Source organism: Brassica rapa, chromosome A08 (genome assembly GCF_000309985.2).
Source record: "Brassica rapa cultivar Chiifu-401-42 chromosome A08, CAAS_Brap_v3.01, whole genome shotgun sequence".
Taxonomy (NCBI): Eukaryota; Viridiplantae; Streptophyta; class Magnoliopsida; order Brassicales; family Brassicaceae; genus Brassica; species Brassica rapa.
In genome coordinates, this window is record NC_024802.2 from 21,353,007 (window position 1) to 21,373,567 (window position 20,561).

General features: G+C 35.2%; 4 protein-coding genes across 4 annotated transcripts; 3 read left to right on the plus strand and 1 right to left on the minus strand.

The window, feature by feature from the left end:
- Window positions 1–3,721: 3,721 nt before the first annotated feature.
- On the plus strand, window positions 3,722–6,361 carry LOC103868080 (E3 ubiquitin-protein ligase BOI). The gene is made up of 6 exons (XM_009146178.3): window positions 3,722–3,963; window positions 4,090–4,143; window positions 4,586–4,781; window positions 4,859–5,229; window positions 5,319–5,868; window positions 6,136–6,361. The coding sequence occupies exons 3-5, from the start codon at window positions 4,673–4,675 to the stop codon at window positions 5,853–5,855; spliced, it is 1,017 nt and encodes a 338-aa protein (XP_009144426.1). The 5' UTR covers window positions 3,722–3,963; window positions 4,090–4,143; window positions 4,586–4,672; the 3' UTR covers window positions 5,856–5,868; window positions 6,136–6,361.
- A 228-nt stretch (window positions 6,362–6,589) lies between these two features.
- On the plus strand, window positions 6,590–13,127 carry LOC103868082 (polygalacturonase At1g48100-like). The gene is made up of 5 exons (XM_009146179.3): window positions 6,590–11,123; window positions 11,526–11,657; window positions 11,742–11,999; window positions 12,065–12,272; window positions 12,441–13,127. The coding sequence occupies exons 1-5, from the start codon at window positions 10,710–10,712 to the stop codon at window positions 13,022–13,024; spliced, it is 1,596 nt and encodes a 531-aa protein (XP_009144427.1). The 5' UTR covers window positions 6,590–10,709; the 3' UTR covers window positions 13,025–13,127.
- On the minus strand, window positions 13,097–14,861 carry LOC103868083 (B3 domain-containing protein At3g17010-like). The gene is made up of 4 exons (XM_018658977.2): window positions 14,656–14,861; window positions 13,918–14,200; window positions 13,627–13,835; window positions 13,097–13,551 (listed from the first exon to the last, which is right to left on the minus strand). Exons 1-4 carry the CDS (start codon window positions 14,776–14,778, stop codon window positions 13,291–13,293), a joined length of 876 nt encoding a protein of 291 aa, XP_018514493.1. The 5' UTR covers window positions 14,779–14,861; the 3' UTR covers window positions 13,097–13,290.
- A 2,175-nt stretch (window positions 14,862–17,036) lies between these two features.
- LOC103868084 (putative proline-rich receptor-like protein kinase PERK11) lies at window positions 17,037–20,505 on the plus strand. Its single transcript, XM_009146180.3, has 8 exons — window positions 17,037–18,065; window positions 18,416–18,862; window positions 19,020–19,106; window positions 19,253–19,323; window positions 19,417–19,493; window positions 19,604–19,751; window positions 19,837–19,998; window positions 20,093–20,505. Exons 1-8 carry the CDS (start codon window positions 17,084–17,086, stop codon window positions 20,330–20,332), a joined length of 2,214 nt encoding a protein of 737 aa, XP_009144428.1. The 5' UTR covers window positions 17,037–17,083; the 3' UTR covers window positions 20,333–20,505.
- The last annotated feature ends 56 nt before the right edge of the window (window positions 20,506–20,561 follow it).

The window sequence follows — 20,561 nt, forward strand, 5'->3', positions numbered from 1 at the left end:
CTCGAAGGAGTTTAGGCTCCTGAGGAAATTGGCTACGCACACAGTCATCTTTCACCTATGGAAGCAGAGAAACAATCTCATTCATAACCAGACTTCCCTGCCTGCGACAATTGTTTTCCGTAGCATAGATAGAGAGATGAGGAACATTATCTCCGCCAAGAGACATCGTAAGGGGTTCAGTTCTCTTATGGAGTTATGGCTGAGATAAAGCATGCTTTTCTTTTGGTTTAAATTGGTGATCCAACTTGTTTTTTCTTCTTTTTTGCCAAGATGGATCAAACACTAGTTTTTCCTTACAAAATCTACTTTCATTTATATGATATTTACAGCTTTAGCAAAAAAAAAAAGATTATCATATACGGTTTAGTTGGATTGGAACTTCATATGATTCCGCTTCTTCATACATGCCAGAACCCTTGTTCGGTATATACATCCAAACATGTCACAAAAGTGATCGCTGGTCCCGTAGTCGTACACGTTTACCTTTTGAATTGTGTGGCCCAACCAAATGCCACTTGAACCATTCATACACGACAAGTTTTGTGTATAGAGGCAACTTGAAAGTTGAACAATATATGAGTCTCTCCGTAAATTTAGAGGATTAGTGTTTGTGATTTGGTTCCTGTGACCTACGTGTGTGTGAATTTAGTGGGCTTAAGTCTACCTACCAAGTCTCAACTCTTGTGCAATTTCAAGAACTGCTCTGTAATGTTCCATAGTTTCAAGATTCTTTAACAAATGCGCTTCAGGATTACGTTATTGACTAACTCAGAAATATGTTCCAATAAACCGAAATGAGAGCTTTTGATCTTCATACATCACGTTAAACCATGGCAAGCTGAGATTCAGACATTTCATAGGCAAAATAGAGACTATCATCAGAAAGTTTAAAAGGGTAAAAAATATTTAGTGAATGTGAACAGTTGAACAAATATCAAATATATGAAAATATTAATATTTTACCAGTTCTAATATTTGAAGATGATAAGTACCATGATCCTCCATCGGGGAGACTTAACAGTACTAGGGTTTTTATGTTCCATTGTAAAAGAATATGATATACTAGTCCGGCCAGCTAAGAGAAACATCACAATTTTAGTAAACCTTGCATCGACATGTAACTACAATATGATAAATGCAAATTATCATCGTAACTTGGAATCAAATTAGTTTCTGAAATAAATTAAAAGGTTCAAGGTTTTTTACCTTCCTTTAATTTGAGTTGATCAGTTTTTTTTATACAAGAGAATTCCAAAGAAAAAGAACTTAGAGATCTTTTCTAGCAGATCTTTTTCAAAGGCATTGAAACTTATGCAAATACTATCCTAACAAGGAAAGGACGGAAGAAGTTTCAGAAACTTATGCAAGTTTGGCTGAAGTTTTCTTAGTTGTGTGTTGGGAATCACAAATCCTAACAAGGAAGTCTTTTATCTTTTTCTGGCAACAAACGGCTTGACAGTTTTGATGATTTTGTACATGCACAAACCTGATTCATTTTTATGATAAATCACATACTTATCAAAAAAATAAAAACTTCAAAGGAAATCAAAGGTTATGCACAGAACATAGTAAAAAGCTAAATCGTATACAAACATAACAAATCATCAACCAAATATTAGTTGGATATCTTGTAACGTTACAAAAGAATAGTAGTACACATAATAATCAATTAATTGCGTCGGTGTGGTTGCAACCACTAGAAGGGCCTTTTACTTTTTTTCTTTTTCAACAACACACATCTAATAATGATATTCCCCTTTTACCAAGGTTATTACTACTAGAAGTGTACTACATTTTAAATAAATGGGTCTATCAGTAAATATGATGGGTTTTAACACATAATTAGGATTAGAAAAGAAATGAAAATAACTTAAAATCATTTGCAAAATCTATACATCTATAATACATCAAAAGCAAATCCAAATATGCATCTACAAATACGTAATCAAACATAAAAAAGATAAAAAAAAAAACGAAATCAAATTTCACTAGTCAAACCAAAATATTACAAACCTATAAATCAAAAATATTTTTAGTAAAATTAATTGAAGTTTCAATTATATACTAAGAATAGGTTACCAATATGATACTAGTGAAGTCAGTGTTTATTAAAAAGTTAATTTATCAGCTAAAATGATTACTTGTTTCTTATTTTATTTAATTTTTAAACGAAATAAACACAAACCTGTGCACTAAATATGTATCATTATAATATTTTTAAGATAATTCCCACCATTTGCCACTTTTCCATATTATTTTAGACAAACGTTGCGATTGATTATTGAATATGGTAGTAAGTATTGTTTTTTTGTTTTGTTTTTTCACTCATTCTTAAAAAAAAAACTATATTTTTTTTTCTCTTCCAAAAGAGTTTACTCCGACAAACCTACCGATCCAATTTTCCAGAAAGTCATATGGTCTACAGATACTAAACAGCTAAAAAGGGTTCTTCCCGCCAATAACTTACCCGCCATATTTGCCCAACGACCAAGTGCATGGTCCCACTTGCAATTTAAAATGGCTAATTACGTTCCCAACATACTGAGAGGCGCGTTTGATCCCAGTCTTCTTCCGGTTCCATGAATTTCGGCTAATATAAATGAAAAGACAAAAACACCCCTAAAGAGTAGTTGACTACTCTTTTCTACTGTCATGATTTTACCCCCACTCGACTCTGGATTCCTTATCCTGACTTTGAATTTTGACATGAATTATTCATCATTATTATTCTCTCTATCTCATTCATATCGCTCTCTCTCTGCATTTTCACATTTATATTTGATATATATATATATAGTTTTTTTTTTCTCTTTTTCATATTCATATAACAGCAACCGTGTTGGGTGATCATTGATTAATCGGTGGAATAGTTTGAATTAATATACGTCCCTCGTCGTGGTATTGACTTTGTAAGATTTAAATTTAAATTTTCCACATGTCTCATCGTCGATAAAATAAAAAAAATACTAAATCATTCAGTGTTTATATTTAAAAGGAATAGTCTGTATCGTAGTCGACATTCATATCGTCTGACTACTAGACATGTGTTAGATCATGAAATGAAGTTTTTCAAATACAATTGTCTATGGCCAGTACGTGCGCCATTGTATTTATCATGCGGTCCAATAAATTATTGCTCGCGAACGCGGTCACAGTTGTTTTATATCTAACTTAGCTTCTTCTTTTTTGCCATCTGTGTATTATTATATTAGCTTATGCAATTAATCATATTCCATGGTTTTTGTCAACATTTTCAGAATTCAATATGTGGACTTACATATTTATTTAGGAGAAACTTATTCATCTAGACACCCTTTATTCAAAATGTCTTATGTTTATTTAGGAGAAACTTATTCAACTAATAAAGGGTTATTCGATCATTTCATTTTTTTTTTACTTTTCAGCTTTCAATGATCGTAATAAATAACAAAAAAAGGAAAGGAGAAAAAGAATAATAAAGAAAAATTGAAAACAGAAAAGTTGGCGTAGTGAGAAGGGAAAGATACACAAACTCACGACGAAAGAAAAGACGAGAAAGCAGCACCAACGGTTCTTGTATCTTGTTTGTTTGTTTGGTGGTGTTTACATTTACTACTATCAACCATTATTATCATTATTATTTTTCAAATTTAAAATAAAAATAAACGAAGTGTGTAGTTTTGTTTATTGAAAATAAATATCGAAAATGGCAACCAACTTCCCCCACTATCTTCATCACACACTGTCCCCGCTCCATCGCACCCGCTCAATTGCTTACAAACAAACCATCATCATTCATTTGCTTTCTTCCTTCTTCTTCCGTTTCTTTTGCCTCTTTCTTTTGTCTTCTTCCTTTCGATTTCTTTATATAAAAAAATTGTTTTATTTTCTTGTGGCTTTAATTTAATAAAGTCTTGTTCGTCTATAGCCGTTTCATCCCTCAACCAGAGGCATCTTCTTTCCTGTCAAGATCCTGAATCATCGGTTCGTCTCTGCCTCTCTCTATATTTCTTAAACTTTCTTTTTATCAGTTTTAAATCAAATTTTCAAGAAGAGACCAGCTTCTTTATATGAGTCGATGATGATGATGATTTTTTTCTCTTCATGCAGGATCTGAGAGGAAAACTAGGGTTTGTTAAATCTGATGAGAAACTTCTGAAAAAGGTACATATATATATTCTTTTCCTCGTCTTCTGTTTTTTTTTTTTGGAAATTAGGGTTTCTGTTTCTAGGTCATGGATCGTTCTTTGAACCTTTGTAATCTTTCCATGTTCTCATAGATTTACCATATATCAATAAGCTAAAAGTACATATCAATATATCCATATGCAACTTTGACTTATGAACCAATCAATCTCTTTATCAGGCATAATCATAGAAACCTAGTCGTTTAGGTTAAAAAGGCTATATGTAATTTCTCCTTATGTTTTATTTTATTTTATTTTCTTCTCTTAGATTTTCTATTTTAACACCAAATCTGTTCTATGATCCAGCATTGTCTTGTTTACATTTCTCTTCTTTGTAATTCTAGTTGGTATATTCGAGTCAAAAGTTTTAAATTTGGAATATTTTTCTAGGCTAATGACTTTTTCTTCCTTAATTGCAGGCTTCATTCTTCTTCTGTTAGTACTCTAATTCAACCGAGAGAGTCCAATATTTTACCATCTGTATACTTTTACTGAAGAAGAAGAAGATGTCAAGGGGAAACAATGGATACACTGTTCCACCGGTTTTCATGAATGAGAACCACTTGCAATACCAGACAAACGCACAAACCAATCAGCTTCACTTCCTCGGAACCAGTATGTTTCTTGCTTATCATTATGTCTTTTATCTCAAACTGAGAAACTGAGAATCCTGTCTTTTTTTTTCTGTGAAGTGGGAGGTAGGTGCACTGTTGATCCAGTAAACTATTTTGCTAATGATAATCATGCGCCAATGCTTCGGCCTAACAAAAGAGGAAGGGAAGCTGAAAGCATTAGTCATAATGTCCAAAGACAACAGAAGCTTCAGATGTCTTTAAACTATAATCATAACAATATTAGTGTGCAAGAAGAAGCCCCCAAGGAGAATCTAGTCTCCACTGGTCTTAGATTGTCTTATGATGACGATGAACGCAACTCCTCAGTGACTTCTGCTAGTGGTAGCATTGTGGCTGCTGCTCCCCCAATCTTACAGTCACTCGATGATACTCTTCGGATTGATCTCCATAGACAGAAAGATGAACTTGAGCAGTTTTTAAAAATTCAGGTACTAATCCTCTTTGTTTGTGTTCTGTTTTTTGCTCTGTTTTAAGGTTCTTTGTTTTGTAATGTTTTATTTACTTTTGTGTGGTTCAGGCAGCTCAAATGGCGAAAGAAGTGAGGGATATGAAGCAGAGACAGATTGCGTCTTTTCTCAACACAATAGAGAAAGGAGTGAGCAAGAAGCTTCAAGAGAAAGACCAAGAGATCGATATCATGAACAAGACGAATAAAGAGCTCGTGGAGAGGATAAAGCAAGTGGCAACGGAAGCTCAGAATTGGCATTATAGAGCAAAGTATAATGAGTCTGTGGTTAATGCCTTAAAGACAAGTCTACAACAAGCAATGTCACACAACAACAACAATGTGGTTGCTGGTGCAGATCATTGTAAAGAAGGGTTTGGAGACAGTGAAATAGATGATGCAGCTTCATCATACATTGATCCAAACAACAGCAACAACAACATGGGGAGCCAGAGGATGAGATGCAAGATGTGTCATGGGAAGGAAGTGTCGGTGTTGGTTGTGCCGTGTAGGCACTTGAGTTTGTGTAAAGAATGTGATGTGTTCACTGGGTTTTGTCCTGTATGCAAGTCTTTGAAAACTTCTAGCGTTCAGGTCTTCTTTTCCTGAAACAAAACAGAAAGTAAGTGAGAATACATTATATAAATCTTCTCAACTTTTAAAAGCTATTATTAATATCTTTTCAAAATGTATATAAGTATTATGCATATGGTTTTTGAAGTCTTGAACCCAGTAACATTATGGAACAGAATCTTGTAAGCAAACTGCAATGTATTTTTGGTTATAACCTGTCATACGTATTTTGAACGTCTTCAATGATTTCATCACTTGTTATGGTAAACCAGAGATACAATTTATTTAAACACATTCCAACACTTGTATTTTTCAGCTCAAGAGGAAGAATGAACTGACATTAATCTCTCTGCGGTACGGTGTGTATTGATAACCTGGAGTAGATGGATAATGTTACATGATAGTGTTTGCGACTGGGGACAAAGACAGTGAACATAAATTAACAGAGCTCACTTTTTCAGTGTGCTTAGTCTTCCGCTTCATGGAATGTTTAAAGATGTAGTTGACAACAGTAACCTAGAAAAGGATTCATGTTTAGTTTGCTTAGAGAGCCAAAACTCGAGGTTTGCTTTAAAATAGGAGAAACAGAGCTGCATAAAGAGCAAGCCTTTTTATTCAGCCTATAAAAAAACGATTTACTTTTAAAATGGGCTGAAAAAGAGAAACATAATAAAAAAAAAGAATTATGTGATATTTTAAGGGATATGAGTGATTTTAGGGTATTTAGCGTGTCTTGAACATTTTACATCTAAAATTTTTAGCTGCCTAAACGCCAAACATTCCCCTAAATCCTTCATAATTCAGATAGGTAAAGTTTGGCGGCGAAACTATATTTTAGAGCACCTCCATCAATAGGATGGAAGTGGGTATCTATCAGATAATACATTATAAAAAAGAAAAGTGGAAAGTAAGAGAGTAATGCCGTATGAGTGCAGAGAACTGATTTGAATCTTTTTACATTCTTATTTTAAGTGGCAGGTTCTCATTTGTTTAATTTATTATAATTTTTTTAATAATTATTTACTAAAAGTGTATTAGATAACGATATAAACACAAGATAAGAACTCTTATGGGTTTCTTAATTAACCAATAAGCCTGCTCTTATTTGCTCTAATATTGCAAATGCATATGGAAGTATAAAACTAGGAATGTCTAAACCGCCAAACATTCCCCTAAATCCTTCATAATTAAATGCATATGGAAGTATAGATAGTAACTTGCTGGCAGCATTTATCGCAGCTATCCATAGTACCACATCAACTTCAATCACCATATACACCACACCCTGAATCTTCTGATTATACGGTTGTTAAAAAAGATAGTCCCAGTTATTTATTTATTTTGTCTGTATAAGGAAATTAATCAATCATTATAAAATAGTGTTAGGAGAACTACAAAATGATTTAAAACAAACATTTTAACAAGGATATTAAGGTAAATTACAAGGCCGTTGCATGGAGTTCACGGGAGAGTCATATAGAAGCCACCTAACAAATATCGTGAAAGCCAAAAGATAAAACAAAAAATTAGTTAATCCAAAATCAAATAAACAATGTAGCCACATGAAGGAAATACCGTGCTACAAATATATACTCTTACAGTCATACGATGCAAAAAGAATATTAATGACTTTCAGTGGCTCCAATAAAAGGAGACTAAACATACAATGAGAATTATTCAAAAAAAAAAAACAGAAAACGAGTATGCAAATCCTATCAATTCGTGGATTAACAAAGAATGGTGATTAATTTTTTTTACTTTTGCGTACACTACAACTCATACACCGAACAAGAGTTGTAGTAGTGTACATAAAAGTATAAAATTAAACAAGATTTATAAGCGCCCTGTGTAGTTTTTCACTATTTCTTGATGATATCTTAAAAGGTTTAACGAATGTAATATGCGCATTAATTAATTTACCGTACTCGTAGCTAAGTACAAAAACAAAATATAAAGAGCACCAACAGAGTAGGCATGCAACATGTTTGGTCCACCTTAGAAGTCTTTTGATTTTATATATGCAACGTTAGCTTAAGGCTTAGTTTTAATAAATGTTTTTGTCTGATTTATTCTTCAGGATTCTTTCCTTCATTTTATAAATTTATTTTGCTTTTTGTACTTGTTCGTCTCATGCAACAATGAACAATGGCGTCTTCGATATATTTTAATGAGAAAGAAGGTCACTCAGAGAGATCTATTTGGACGTATGTATTTCCTGACAAGTTGCTCAAAAAGAAAAATGTATTTGCCAAGTAAAACTGAAACTAACCGTAATCCCAATAAAGAAGCCAACGTGTCACTCCCTGACCAAAGTGACCGTCTTCGCATATTTAATAAACGTAACGAAAACGATTTTGATTTTCGTGCATCTTCGTGTACCGTGACAGTATTGCAATTGGCATGTTGGTTATAGCTAGTATTTTAGTAGGAATCATGTGCCCACGCAAGATCGTATTTGAGCAACAGCAGCAAATATAATACCTAAGAAAATCCTCTAACCATTGTAATTTACGTTTACTTATAGAAAATAATACATTGAAATTTATCAAAATGTTTATTTACCAACCATCAAGATCAACGTTTCATGTGATGATATTCTTGTCACAGCAATCTCATTTTTTTGTTGTTTATTTAGATTTGAAGAATTCGAAATATTAGGTAGCCACCAGCGTTATGGCTGTCAAGAAGATGATGTCGAATCACATATATGTGTGTGTTCATCACATGATACTTTACTATTTGCAGAATAAGTAGTAAATTAGTATTTAATTATAGTAGTTCTGAACAACCATAATTAAAAAAATACACAGTTGCTTATTCATTTTTGAGGGTTCTATTAGGACAAAACAACAACTTCCTTTTTTCCAGCTTACAACAGTTGAAGTGAGCATTCTTTTGTATTTATTCATTAATTTTAGTTTTATCTGAAAGACAAGAAATTTCATAAAACTATGAGCGCACAAGGCTTTTTCTGAATCCGAAGGTGGTTTACGCTTATCCGTACGGTACATGACTGCATAATTTTGTAGAATTAATACAATAATAGCTTGTGGCATATTCAGGTTGGGCATATTACGATCCTTTTGGCTAGAGCCAGTCCTTGATCGAAGTAAAACGAGGCAAAAAATGTGTAGCTAATATCAATAGAACCTAGTTAATGTAATAGAGGTTATTCAATCTTATATGGAAATTCATAAATGCTTATATAACGACATAAAACAGTTTTCACGCCTATTGTAACCTAAGACCCGGTCTGGAGCATACAAAGGAACCGGTCGTTTAAACCATCACATTTTATACAATAATTTTAGCTGTATATAGAACATTTATTTGAGCGTAAGACATTTATGAATCTTTTAGTGTATATATGAGGACGTAAAGAGAAAAGCTTCGGTTACTTTCTGTTTTCTGTTTCTGCTCCTTCCGTTAATAGCAGCCTTTTTCTTGAATAGTAAATGTCTAAATGAAATTTAATCTAGAATGGATTCAACATTATATAAATAAATAAATGTAAGAGAAATGATGAAATAAGTACTAATAATTGAAGGAGTTGTGAATACAAAAACAATGCCCGTGAAGTGGTGCATGTGAGTGCTAAAAGAGACGTTATATTCAGTGCCCCCTTGATAACATATAGACCACTCACGATTCTCTTTTTTTTAATCTTCATATATATATATATATATTTTAAATTGTTAATAGTACTAATAAAATTTCTTAACAAACTTTTGTTTCTACTCCATATTCTTTCTTAAAAATCTATTTTAAAGATTTTGATTATCCACTTGGAATTCTTATATTAATCATCGCGTTTATTTTTTATTAGTAATTTTTTTATTAATTTCAGATAATGACAAACGCGATGATTAATATAAAAATTCTAGGCGTTTATTTTTTGTAACTTGGAATTCTTATATTAATCATCGCGTTTATTTTTTTATTAGTAACTTGGCAACTTCTAGGCTCTTGGCCATACATACTATCTACTCTCTAGCATGGTGTTCTTGATAATGACTGTAAAAATCACATTCCTATGTATTTAGAAAAACATATATTTTTTTCTACATGGCCTATTGAACTTGTACACGGGTAAATTGTGAAACATATACGACACTCTTGTCGTGCCAATACGACAGATCCAACACATGCTTCAATGCTTGTTTCGATCTAATTGTATATATCCAAATAAACATAAAGCAAGATCCTAAAACTGAATATGCACTTCATTTCAAGTATCCCCACTTCATTTTTTTATTAACAAGTATCCCCACTTCATGGGGCGCATATACGTGTGTTTGTATATATGTGATCATATGAAGTATTGGCTATCCATGTTCCCAACCAAATTAGTCGAGCTTTTGACCAACAAATACTCTCCAGGTGGCATTCACAAAGCCCCTGACCAGTATTTAGTTATTTACTCAAAATGCAATTCAGGTTTTGGCCGTTTGGAACTTTTACCCGCGAAGAAAAAGAATCTCCGTTTCAATTATAACTCACGAGTAGTAACTTTACATCACTGTCAATATCACAAAAATCCAACTAAAAGCGTACATTATGGTCTTACTATCGTATATAGTAACTTACACATAGCAAGCTTAGACTTATTCGTTTATTTAGAAATTTTAAAAAATAAGTTTGTCAATCACAATATGGAAAATAATGGACTATTGATTCCATTTTCATTTAAAATCTGAAAATAAAAATCAATTTTAAAAACCCGTGAGCCTCTCAAGTCTCAACATTATTCTTGGACTGCTTCCTTATTTAAATCCCCTCAACAACGTTCTCTTTCTTCAACTTAAACCAACAACTTAAAAGAAACCAAGTCTCTCACTCTCAACCACCACAAAACACTCTTCGTTGAGACAGAGAAACAAACAAACAAAAATGATAATGAGAAAAAGTCTAAGGCTGAGAAGCATCACGTTGATGATGCTAATGGCGGTTTTGGTATGGTCTGTAACTCTAGAGACCTGCATTGCTAGAAGAGGTAGACACTGGAGACATAACAACCGAAGATCCTCTGATATGTCTGATTCCTTGTCAAGCAAGAAACCGAAAAGCCATGGGAACAGTCACCACAGCTCTCACAATAACAACAACAGTCATCACCACAAATCCAAACCTAAACCGAAGCCAAAGCTGCAAACACCGCCCAAAGTTGACGACAATTATAACTCTCCGGTAGTTTCACAACTACCAAAAGTCCAACCACCGTCTCTTCCGTCGCTAAATGAATCTCAGGTCTTCAATGTGATGGATTTTGGTGCAAAGGGTGATGGTATACGTGATGACACTAAGGTAAACAAATAAAAAATTAAACTAAAAAGCTCATTAATTTCTTTATCCGTACAGTTTTAAATCCTAGTGGCAGTATTTGATTTAATCATAGCATTTTTATATTTCGTTTTCATGAGAATTAAATAAAGACAAGTTACAGTTGAGAGATCACTGAGACAAAACACGAGACAGAACAAGAGAAAAAAACTGAGCTAAAAAGGTTTCTCTGTCTGTAAAGTAAAGTCACGTTAAACATTTTTAATATTTTTTTTACCTTAAATGCTAAATTGCGCCAAAAGAAAAAAGACAAACGAGTATAAAATGACAACAGAAATAACAGATTACAAATGGTACCAAGCCTTAACAACCATTATTATAATGGTGACTAGTGTAATTAACAGAGTTTTTCATAATGTTTTGCAGGCGTTTGAAGCGGCTTGGGAAGCTGCTTGCAAAGTGGAAGCATCAATGATGATCATACCGCCAGAATACACTTTCCTTGTTGGTCCAATCTCATTCTCTGGTCCTTATTGTCAACCAAACATTGTGTTCCAAGTGAGAAATTGATCTTCTGAATATATAAAAAAATCGTCTCTCTTTAGTTTAAAAAGATCTAAAACGTTTTTGTGCGGTTTGCAGCTTGATGGTACTATTATAGCTCCAACGGATTCAAAGTCATGGGGAAAAGGGTTGATGTGGTGGATTGATTTCACAAAGCTGGTAGGAATTAAAGTACAAGGGAAAGGTGTGATTGATGGAAGAGGCTCTGGTTGGTGGCAACAAGATTACCCTTTCATTGATGGTGAAACCAAACTCATCGTTCCCTTGAACAACTCTGTTAACCAAAACCCTCCAATAAGTGAGTTTGATTTGAAAATGCCAAGCATTAAACCAACGGTGAGTAATAAACACAAGACGAGCTTTGGATTGTGAAACTGTTGTTTACTGATATGTGTATATAGGCACTAAGATTCTATGGGAGTATTGGTGTGGAAGTGTCTGGTATAACGATCCAAAACAGTCCTCAATGTCACCTCAAGTTCGATAACTGCGGTGACGTTGTGGTACATGACATGACCGTCTCTTCACCTGGTGATAGTCCAAACACTGATGGGATTCACCTCCAGAACACCAGAGATGTCCTCATTCACAGCACAACACTCTCTTGTGGTATGAATCTTGAATCCTCATGAGTTCTTGAATCTTGAGTTCTTGAATTCTTGAAATCTTGAATCATGATTTCTTGAAATTCTTGAAATTTTTGAATTTTTGAATTCTTGAATCTTGAAGATCTGAATTTTTTGGTTAATGATGTCTACTCTCTATGTGTGTATGCAGGAGATGATTGCATCTCTATCCAAACTGGTTGCTCGAATGTATACATACACACCGTGACCTGTGGACCGGGTCACGGTATCAGCATAGGTAGTCTCGGCAAAGACAGCACAAAAGCCTGCGTCTCAAACATAACAGTACGAGACGTGGCCATGCACAACACGATGACAGGGGTCAGGATCAAGACATGGCAAGGAGGAGTAGGATCAGTGAAAGGGATACTTTTCTCAAACATTCAACTCAACGAAGTCCAGCTTCCGATAGTGATAGACCAATTCTACTGCGACCATACCACATGCAAGAACCAGACGTCAGCAGTTGCAGTTGAAGGAGTGACTTACGAGCGGATCAAAGGCACTTATACCGTGAAACCGGTTCATTTCGCTTGCAGCGATGACTTCCCATGCGTAGATGTGCAGTTATCCGCAATTGAGCTTAAACCGGTTCAAGAACGGTATCATATGTATGATCCTTTTTGCTGGCAGACGTTTGGTGAGCTCAACACTCCTACTCTTCCTCCTATTGATTGTTTGCAGATTGGGAAGCCGGCGAGAAACATAGTTCAGTCTGATCATGATGTGTGTTGAAAAATGTAGATGAATGTATATCTTTTCTTAAGCCTTGTACTACCACTGCTTTATACAAATTATAAAGATGAATACTACTAAAATATTAATATTCATAATAGTCCAAAAGATGAAACTAATCATCAACATTATGTTAAAGTATTTAAAAACCACACAGACACATTAAACATTAGCTAAAGAGAAACATTCACAAACACATAAAGTGATCAAACTTGTCTTTATGGATAATAAGAAAGCAACAAGACACTTAACATTTCATTCATTTATCAGTCAGACATGATCTCTTCGACCTTCTTGGAGACATCAAGGTGAAACTCGGTTGGTTTGATGAACTTGAAGGTACAAAAGTCACCGACTGACAAAGGGTACTCTCTAACCAATCTCGCCCATCCACCTGAGAAGATTGCCCTTGCCTTCCTCACCAAGCAAACCACCTCCCATGAACAGTTCCCATTGGAGTGGTGAATGGTCACCACCATCTTAGACTTATTCGGGATATGCACGTCAGCAAAGTACCTTGGGATTGGCTGAATATAAAAAAAATCATCAGAGAATGTGCTGATACAGTTTTGTTTGTGTAAATTTTTGGTTTTTAATCTTACCAGGAACTTGAGGTATGATGTCGTTATGGTGATGTTGAATACTGGAACAGTATCCTCATCGTTATTGCTCTTCTTCATCTTCTTCTTCTTCTTCTTCTTGGATGTTTTGCCTTCCTCAAATCTCTTGCTTTTGACCCTAACACCTCCTGTCTCCTCAGCCTTCTTCACATCTTTCTTGCTGCTCTCTCCTACTTCTTTCTTGATCCCACCTGTTTTCATCAATAACGTAAAGAGTTAGTACTCTTCTTCTCAATTTTCTTTGTTTAAAGCATCAAAAGCTACTACACTTACTTAGAGAAGCCATTGTCCGGGGCCTCACAAGCTCCTTGCCATTCTCCTCGTAGATGTTGACATTGAAGCACATGAGTCCAGTGTGAGTGAAGGTAACGAGCTCTTTATCTCCCAAGGCGTTGTCGTTCACAAACTGGTTCCAACCACGCTTCTCCATGTAGTAGAATCTTGGGTTCATGGAGACTTTGACTTCCCATGAGACTCCCCATTGCGTCCTTATCACCATGTTACTGGAGTAGTCGTTTTGAGGGACGTTTCTTATGAAGTCGTAAGGAAACGCTCTCTGAACACATTCAAATCAAGAATGTAAAAAAAAAAAGTTAACTTTTTTAGACAAAGTTTCAACCTTTCACCACTAATCATCAAGTGGGTCTAATCTCAAACAAAGACAAAGACAAAGACTCAACCTTTATGTTCTGAGTGAACAAATAAAGACAAAAGATTCAACCTTTTTATTAAACTCAGACAACCAAAAGATTCTATCTACCTTTTGTACAAAGCTAACAAGATTTCAACTTCTTCAAAACAGAGCAACCCTAAACATTCAACTCAACAAAACAAAACACTATACATCACAAAAGAAACAGATTTAACGTTTCATACACAGAGACCACCAAAAGATTGAACCTTTTAACGTGAACACACCAAAAGAAACAAAAAGATTCAACCTTTCAAACGAAGCTAACAAGAAAAAACTTCAAATTTAAGGAGATGAAGAGATTTAGTAAAGAAAAGTACCATGCTTTCAGAGGATAAGTCTTCACCCTGAAAGATCTTGAAGAAGCTCAACTTCTCAACATTTACTTCACCCTGACCCAAACCACTGCTGCTACCTATCTCTCTCTCCTTAGGAAACATCATATCTTCAAGCTCTTTCACTCTCTAGTGTCTACTTCCTTTGTTTCTCTCTCTCACTCTCTATGGTGTTGTAAATGAGCAAAGTGTGACCCTTGCTTCCTTTTCAAAGTATTTTTGCCTTTTTCATGTGTATTCATTTATGAATTACGGAAACATATTTATATATTAGTTTTCATTACATTTTCTTATATGAAGTAAAGAAGCACATTCATTTAGATTGGTGTGATCAACAAAGATGACATCATCTTTGTACCCCTCAGTTATTACTTTTCAGATTGTAAGAGAAAAATATTTCAACTTTGACCTTTGACTGCCAGATCAGATTTAAACTTTGTCTAGAAAAGAAAGCTTGGTGATTTATCTTAAAAAGTTGGTCAGTATTCAAACCCAAAGATACATAAAATATTCTTAACTTGGTGTCACAAGATATGAAGCTTACTACCTAGGAGGATGATATTTGATATGAAGTAGGCCATATCTTACATGCTCTTAATTCGATACCGCAACATACTTATTTGTCTACGTTAAAAAAAAAAGCATACTTATTTGTTATTCCGATCATAGATTTAACAGAAAGATACAATAGTATGAGGGTGTTATTGTCATATGACTGCACAATTTGTCGAATCCCAAAGGTGGTTTATGCGTACGGTACACGACTGCACATTTTTGTTGAATTAATACAATACTAGCATGTGGCATAATACGATCCTTTTGGCTAGACCCAGTCCTTGATCGAAGTAAAACGAGTAGCTAGTATCAATACAACGTAATTAGTGTAATATACGTTATACTATCTTATATGGAATTTCATAAAATGCTTATATAGAACAGTTAATATGACAACCATTCACCAAGACCAATCGAGCTGGGTCCAGACCGCGCCTACAAAAGAACCGATCGTTTAAGCCATCACGATGTTAAATATTGTTGTTAATTATAAATTTTGTATCCTGGGGAAGATATTATGTTTTGCTAATTAGGCTAAATATGATATATCCATTATTTCGTATAGAACATAAAACGACAGTTATATACATTATCTGAAATTCTAAATCTGCATACAAACTTCCAATTTTACGAAAAAATACTATAACTATATATAATCAATATTAATAATTGAAACAACATCAGTTTGTACACACATAGAGTATGTATGTTGTTCTGAAATTAGAGAAATTAAATATAGATGATTAGTAATGTAAGAAACGTATATATGCATCAGATAAAATGATAAGAGATGGGAATTGAGTAAATGACCTTCACAGGTTTGATATCTTTGAGAAAACATAGTTCCAAGTTTTGAGCTATTTTCTTGTTCGATTTTGGTTGTGACTTGCATTGTCACCGTGTCTCCTATTTTGGGTATACTTTTCTCGAATGTTTGGTTCTATTTGGCTTAAGAATACATTTTTAGAAACGAGTAGAGATCTAATATCATTTGTATTTTCTGCATGGAATAATAATGTTGGGCGCAAATTTAACATAAGAGTTCTATAAAAAAAATGAGCAGAGAATACATACATATACAAAATGTAATGTCTTAATAATGAGTTGGATGTACTTAATTCGAGCTTATTTAATGGTCTTCATTTGAAAGGCACTAACTCATCAAGTATCATATTAAGCTGGATGCCTTTAGAGTAGTACTCAAATAGATTAGTCTGAGGTTTAACGGCATATAAATTTCATTGTCCCATGCATGTAATGATCTTCGACCATTGTCTGATCAATTAGATCTCGATTATGAAGACAAACATTTCACGGAAAGAGCTTAAAAAAATATTTTAGATAGAATAATTTACGAGGTATTCCGACAATGAAGCTGCATGGTGAATCTTCCGATATTGCAATGATTTACTATACAACAAAAAAAAATCAAGTGAATTTTTAGCCTATTTTCTCAGTAGTTTTTAGAATTCAATTGTTTAGATTTGGAAGACTTTCTATTTTTACAAAAAGAAAGACACGACACGAGAAAAAAAAATTCATCAACTAAAAAACATCTGAAAATCGACTTGATTAAAAGAAAATCTCTTCATATCATCCATCCTTGGGTCACAAGAAACCCTATAGGGCTTGATTTTTTTTTAAATATCTAACTTCCACAATCTTGATGATCCCTCAAGAACAATATCCCTGGAAAATCCTCTCAATGATTAGATGAATTTAATTTCTTCAGAGTTTAACCCATTTTGTTTTGTATCTCAAAGTAAATATATCCTTTCTTGTTTCCCAAGGAACACTTTTGAGAGCAAATTCAAACATGTAAAAGAAGGAAAAAGTCAGAGGCAAAGGTGAATTACAAATGGACAAAGTCCAGGAACAAGCAGAGTTAATCGAAAAGAAGCTAACTCCATTTGTAGCTTCACAGCCAACAACCGTTGTCATCGGAGGAGGATTAGCTGATCAGAAAACCACCGGTGGAGAATCAACTGATCAGAAAACCACCGGTGGAGGATTAGCTGATCAGAAAACCACCGGTGGTTCCCAGACAACACAACCTCCAACAACCTCACCTCCTTCTCCTCCATCCCCTGACAGTGGTGGCGGTGGTGGCGGTGGTTCACAATCATCTCCTCCGCCGGTGCTAACCCTTTCTCCACCACCGTCCAATCAATCTGTTAATACAACTTCACCTCCAACGCCTCCTTCCTCCCCTCCGCCTTCTATAACTCCACCTCCTTCACCTCCCCAGCCTCAAACTCCGCCTCAATCCACCCCAGCCGGAAACTCTCCCGTGGTGATTCCTTCTCCAACACCACAAATTCAACTTCCTCTTACTCCTCCCACCTTTGTTACTCAGCAACCTACTGTCAACGGCCTAGCACTACCCAACAACCCTATTTTTAACCCCTCTCCGCCTTCTACTCCTTTGTCGCCGCCTTCCCCCGAAAATTCCGGTAGCCAAGGATCTCCTCCATCGCCTCCGGTTGTCCCTCTAACCCCTAATGCACCAAGAAACCCTTCACAGCCGTTGGATTCACCTCCGGCAGCAGGAGGATCAAACCATGTTCCCTCGTCGTCTCCTCCTTCCCTCTCCGGTTCCGATAACAATTCCGGAGGGTCTAATAGACATAATGCGAACGGCAACGGTAATGGTGGTAGTGGACAACAAAAAAATGATTCTAACTACACTGAGAAGACAATGATAGGCATTGGGATCGCAGGTGTTTTGGTCATTATATTCGTTGCCGCCATTTTCTTTATTAGGAGGAAACAAAATAAATCTTCTTCACCTCGTTCTAACCAGAACTATTTGCCTCCGGCTAATGTGTCTGTTAATACAGGTAAAAAGGAAATATTTTGGGTGGGGTCTTGAATTGGTTCTTGATTCTTATTTTTTTTTATGTTCTAGATTCTTGATTTTCCATTCGGATCTTGCTATGCCCCCTACTCTTGTTCTTGATCCCTAATTACATGTTAATGGTTATTGAGTTCTTGTTCTTTTTTTTATTTGATTCATGAGTGTTGATTCTTGGGTCACAAGAAACCCTATAGGCCTTGAATTTGGTGTTTTTGTTCTTGTTCTTGTTCTAACCTTGTCCTTGATTCCTGATTCTGTGTTCTTTATTTCCTTATTCTTAATCTTTGGTTCTTTGTTCTTTTTTTCTTCTTCTTAACCTTGCCTTTGGCGCAGATGGATTCGTTAACTACAGGCAAAAACCTGGAAACGGGAACATTTCAGCACAGAACTCTTCACCGGACACTAACAATAGTTTGGGGAATCAAAAGCCAGGAAGATCAACAACACCTGACTCGGCAGTATTAGGAAATTCAAAGACCATTTTCACCTTCGAGGAGCTAAGCCAGATAACAGAAGGATTTTGCAAGAGATATGTCATAGGAGAAGGTGGGTTCGGGTACGTCTACAAGGGTATCATTTGCGATGGAAAGTCAATCGCGATCAAGCAGCTAAAGTCCATCAGCGCAGAAGGATATAGAGAGTTCAAAGCTGAAGTAGAGATCATAAGCAGAGTGCATCATAGGCACTTAGTGTCTCTCGTGGGTTATTGCATCTCTGAGCAACATAGATTCCTCATCTATGAGTTTGTCCCTAACAATACTTTGGATCACCATTTACATGGTACTTACTTCTACAATCTCTCTTTGTTTTGTTTTCTATACTTTCTTAATCTCTTCAAAATCGTTTATAGTGTATATTGCATTGTTTCTGAATTAAGATTTGTGTTGATATTTGAATTTATCTTCGTAAACACAACCATTTCTTATGTTGTTGTCAGGCAAAGACTTACCGGTATTGGAATGGACTAAACGAGTCAAGATTGCAGTTGGCGCAGCCAAAGGACTTGCTTATCTACATGAAGATTGTAAGTACTCTCTCCATTACATTTTTAATATATTCTGAAATGTTAATATATATGTTTGGTAGAAAACTATATAAAAATTAGAAAGGGTGAAGATTTGATTTTAAATGTTCACTCTAGCTGATTTAGCTTTCCTATCAATTTAACAGGTCACCCGAAGATTATCCATAGGGACATCAAATCATCAAATATTCTGTTGGATAATGAATTCGAAGCTCAGGCAATGTCAATATTTCATTTCTTTTATAATAATACAGTATTCATATAAAGCGGTACTATTTTCTTGGCCGAGCATTTGATTAGTTCTTTACAGGTTGCAGATTTTGGACTCGCCAGACTGAACGATACTGCACAGTCCCACATATCGACACGAGTCATGGGCACATTTGGGTACATTTTTGCGTCAATTCACAAAAACAAAAAAAAAAGTTTAAACAACCAACGTGTATAATAAGATGAACTAAGGAAAAACGTTACGTTGCATGCATGCATGCATGCAGGTATTTAGCGCCAGAATATGCATCAAGCGGGAAATTAACGGATAGATCAGATGTGTTTTCATTTGGAGTTGTGCTACTCGAACTCATCACCGGTCGCAAACCTGTTGACACCTCTCAACCTTTGGGTGAAGAAAGTCTCGTTGAATGGGTATTTTTCAATTTTTTTACATATTATATAAAAATTCGAATTTTCAAATTGAGAATGAAATCTGAGGGGTTGCTTGGCTTGGAAGGCACGTCCGCGTTTTATCGAGGCCATTGAAAAAGGTGACATCAGTGAAGTAGTGGATCCACGGCTTGAAAAGCATTACATTGAAGGCGAAGTCTATAGGATGATTGAAACTGCTGCGTCTTGTGTTAGACATTCAGCTCTAAAACGACCTCGTATGGTTCAGGTCAGAATTAAACTCAATCCTGGTTGTCTACCTACTGATGCTAAGATAAAACCTCTAACTGATGCAGAGTGTTTGTTATTCACGTTACAAACAGGTTGTAAGAGCTCTGGACACGAGAGACGACATGTCGGATCTGTCAAATGGAGTCAAAGTAGGTCAAAGTACGGTCTATAACTCTGGTCAATACAGTAATGAGATTCGTATGTTCAGAAGAGCCTCTGAAGATTCAACGGATTACGGATACGGTAGTAGTAACGGCTACTACACGAGCCAAGACTTCACAAGCCGTGAATCTGAAAGAGCCTTCAACACAAGTCGCCGAACAAACTACTGATCAATCAACTCGCCGGGAAAATTAAAAAAGGAACTAGTTGAGTTGTTTCTTTTCTTGGGTTCTTTTGGAACCCTTTAGAAATTTTTGTGAAGGTCTTAAACGAGCTCAAAATATAAATACTAAAAAAGATGTATAGTTTCACACAATGTAAATTTGTTACCAAAATTTTGGTTTTTGTTTACATTTGGTAAAAAATGTTTTGAAACTCACCTTTGTCAATTGTCATTCT

Excerpts from the sequence above, each read along its gene's own strand:
- LOC103868080 (XM_009146178.3), top strand. The coding sequence starts at position 4,673 with ATGTCAAGGGGAAACAATGGATACACTGTTCCACCGGTTTTCATGAAT. Across the intron at positions 4,782-4,858 it reads GCTTCACTTCCTCGGAACCA|TGGGAGGTAGGTGCACTGTT; the intron begins GTATGTTTCTTG and ends TTTTCTGTGAAG. Across the intron at positions 5,230-5,318 it reads AGCAGTTTTTAAAAATTCAG|GCAGCTCAAATGGCGAAAGA; the intron begins GTACTAATCCTC and ends TGTGTGGTTCAG.
- LOC103868082 (XM_009146179.3), top strand. The coding sequence starts at position 10,710 with ATGATAATGAGAAAAAGTCTAAGGCTGAGAAGCATCACGTTGATGATG. Across the intron at positions 11,658-11,741 it reads AACCAAACATTGTGTTCCAA|CTTGATGGTACTATTATAGC; the intron begins GTGAGAAATTGA and ends TGCGGTTTGCAG. Across the intron at positions 12,000-12,064 it reads TGCCAAGCATTAAACCAACG|GCACTAAGATTCTATGGGAG; the intron begins GTGAGTAATAAA and ends ATGTGTATATAG.
- LOC103868083 (XM_018658977.2), bottom strand. The coding sequence starts at position 14,778 with ATGATGTTTCCTAAGGAGAGAGAGATAGGTAGCAGCAGTGGTTTGGGT. Across the intron at positions 13,836-13,917 it reads CCGGACAATGGCTTCTCTAA|GTGGGATCAAGAAAGAAGTA; the intron begins GTAAGTGTAGTA and ends TGATGAAAACAG. Across the intron at positions 13,552-13,626 it reads CATCATACCTCAAGTTCCTG|CCAATCCCAAGGTACTTTGC; the intron begins GTAAGATTAAAA and ends TTTTATATTCAG.
- LOC103868084 (XM_009146180.3), top strand. The coding sequence starts at position 17,084 with ATGGACAAAGTCCAGGAACAAGCAGAGTTAATCGAAAAGAAGCTAACT. Across the intron at positions 19,107-19,252 it reads TGCTTATCTACATGAAGATT|GTCACCCGAAGATTATCCAT; the intron begins GTAAGTACTCTC and ends TCAATTTAACAG. Across the intron at positions 19,752-19,836 it reads AAGAAAGTCTCGTTGAATGG|GCACGTCCGCGTTTTATCGA; the intron begins GTATTTTTCAAT and ends TTGGCTTGGAAG.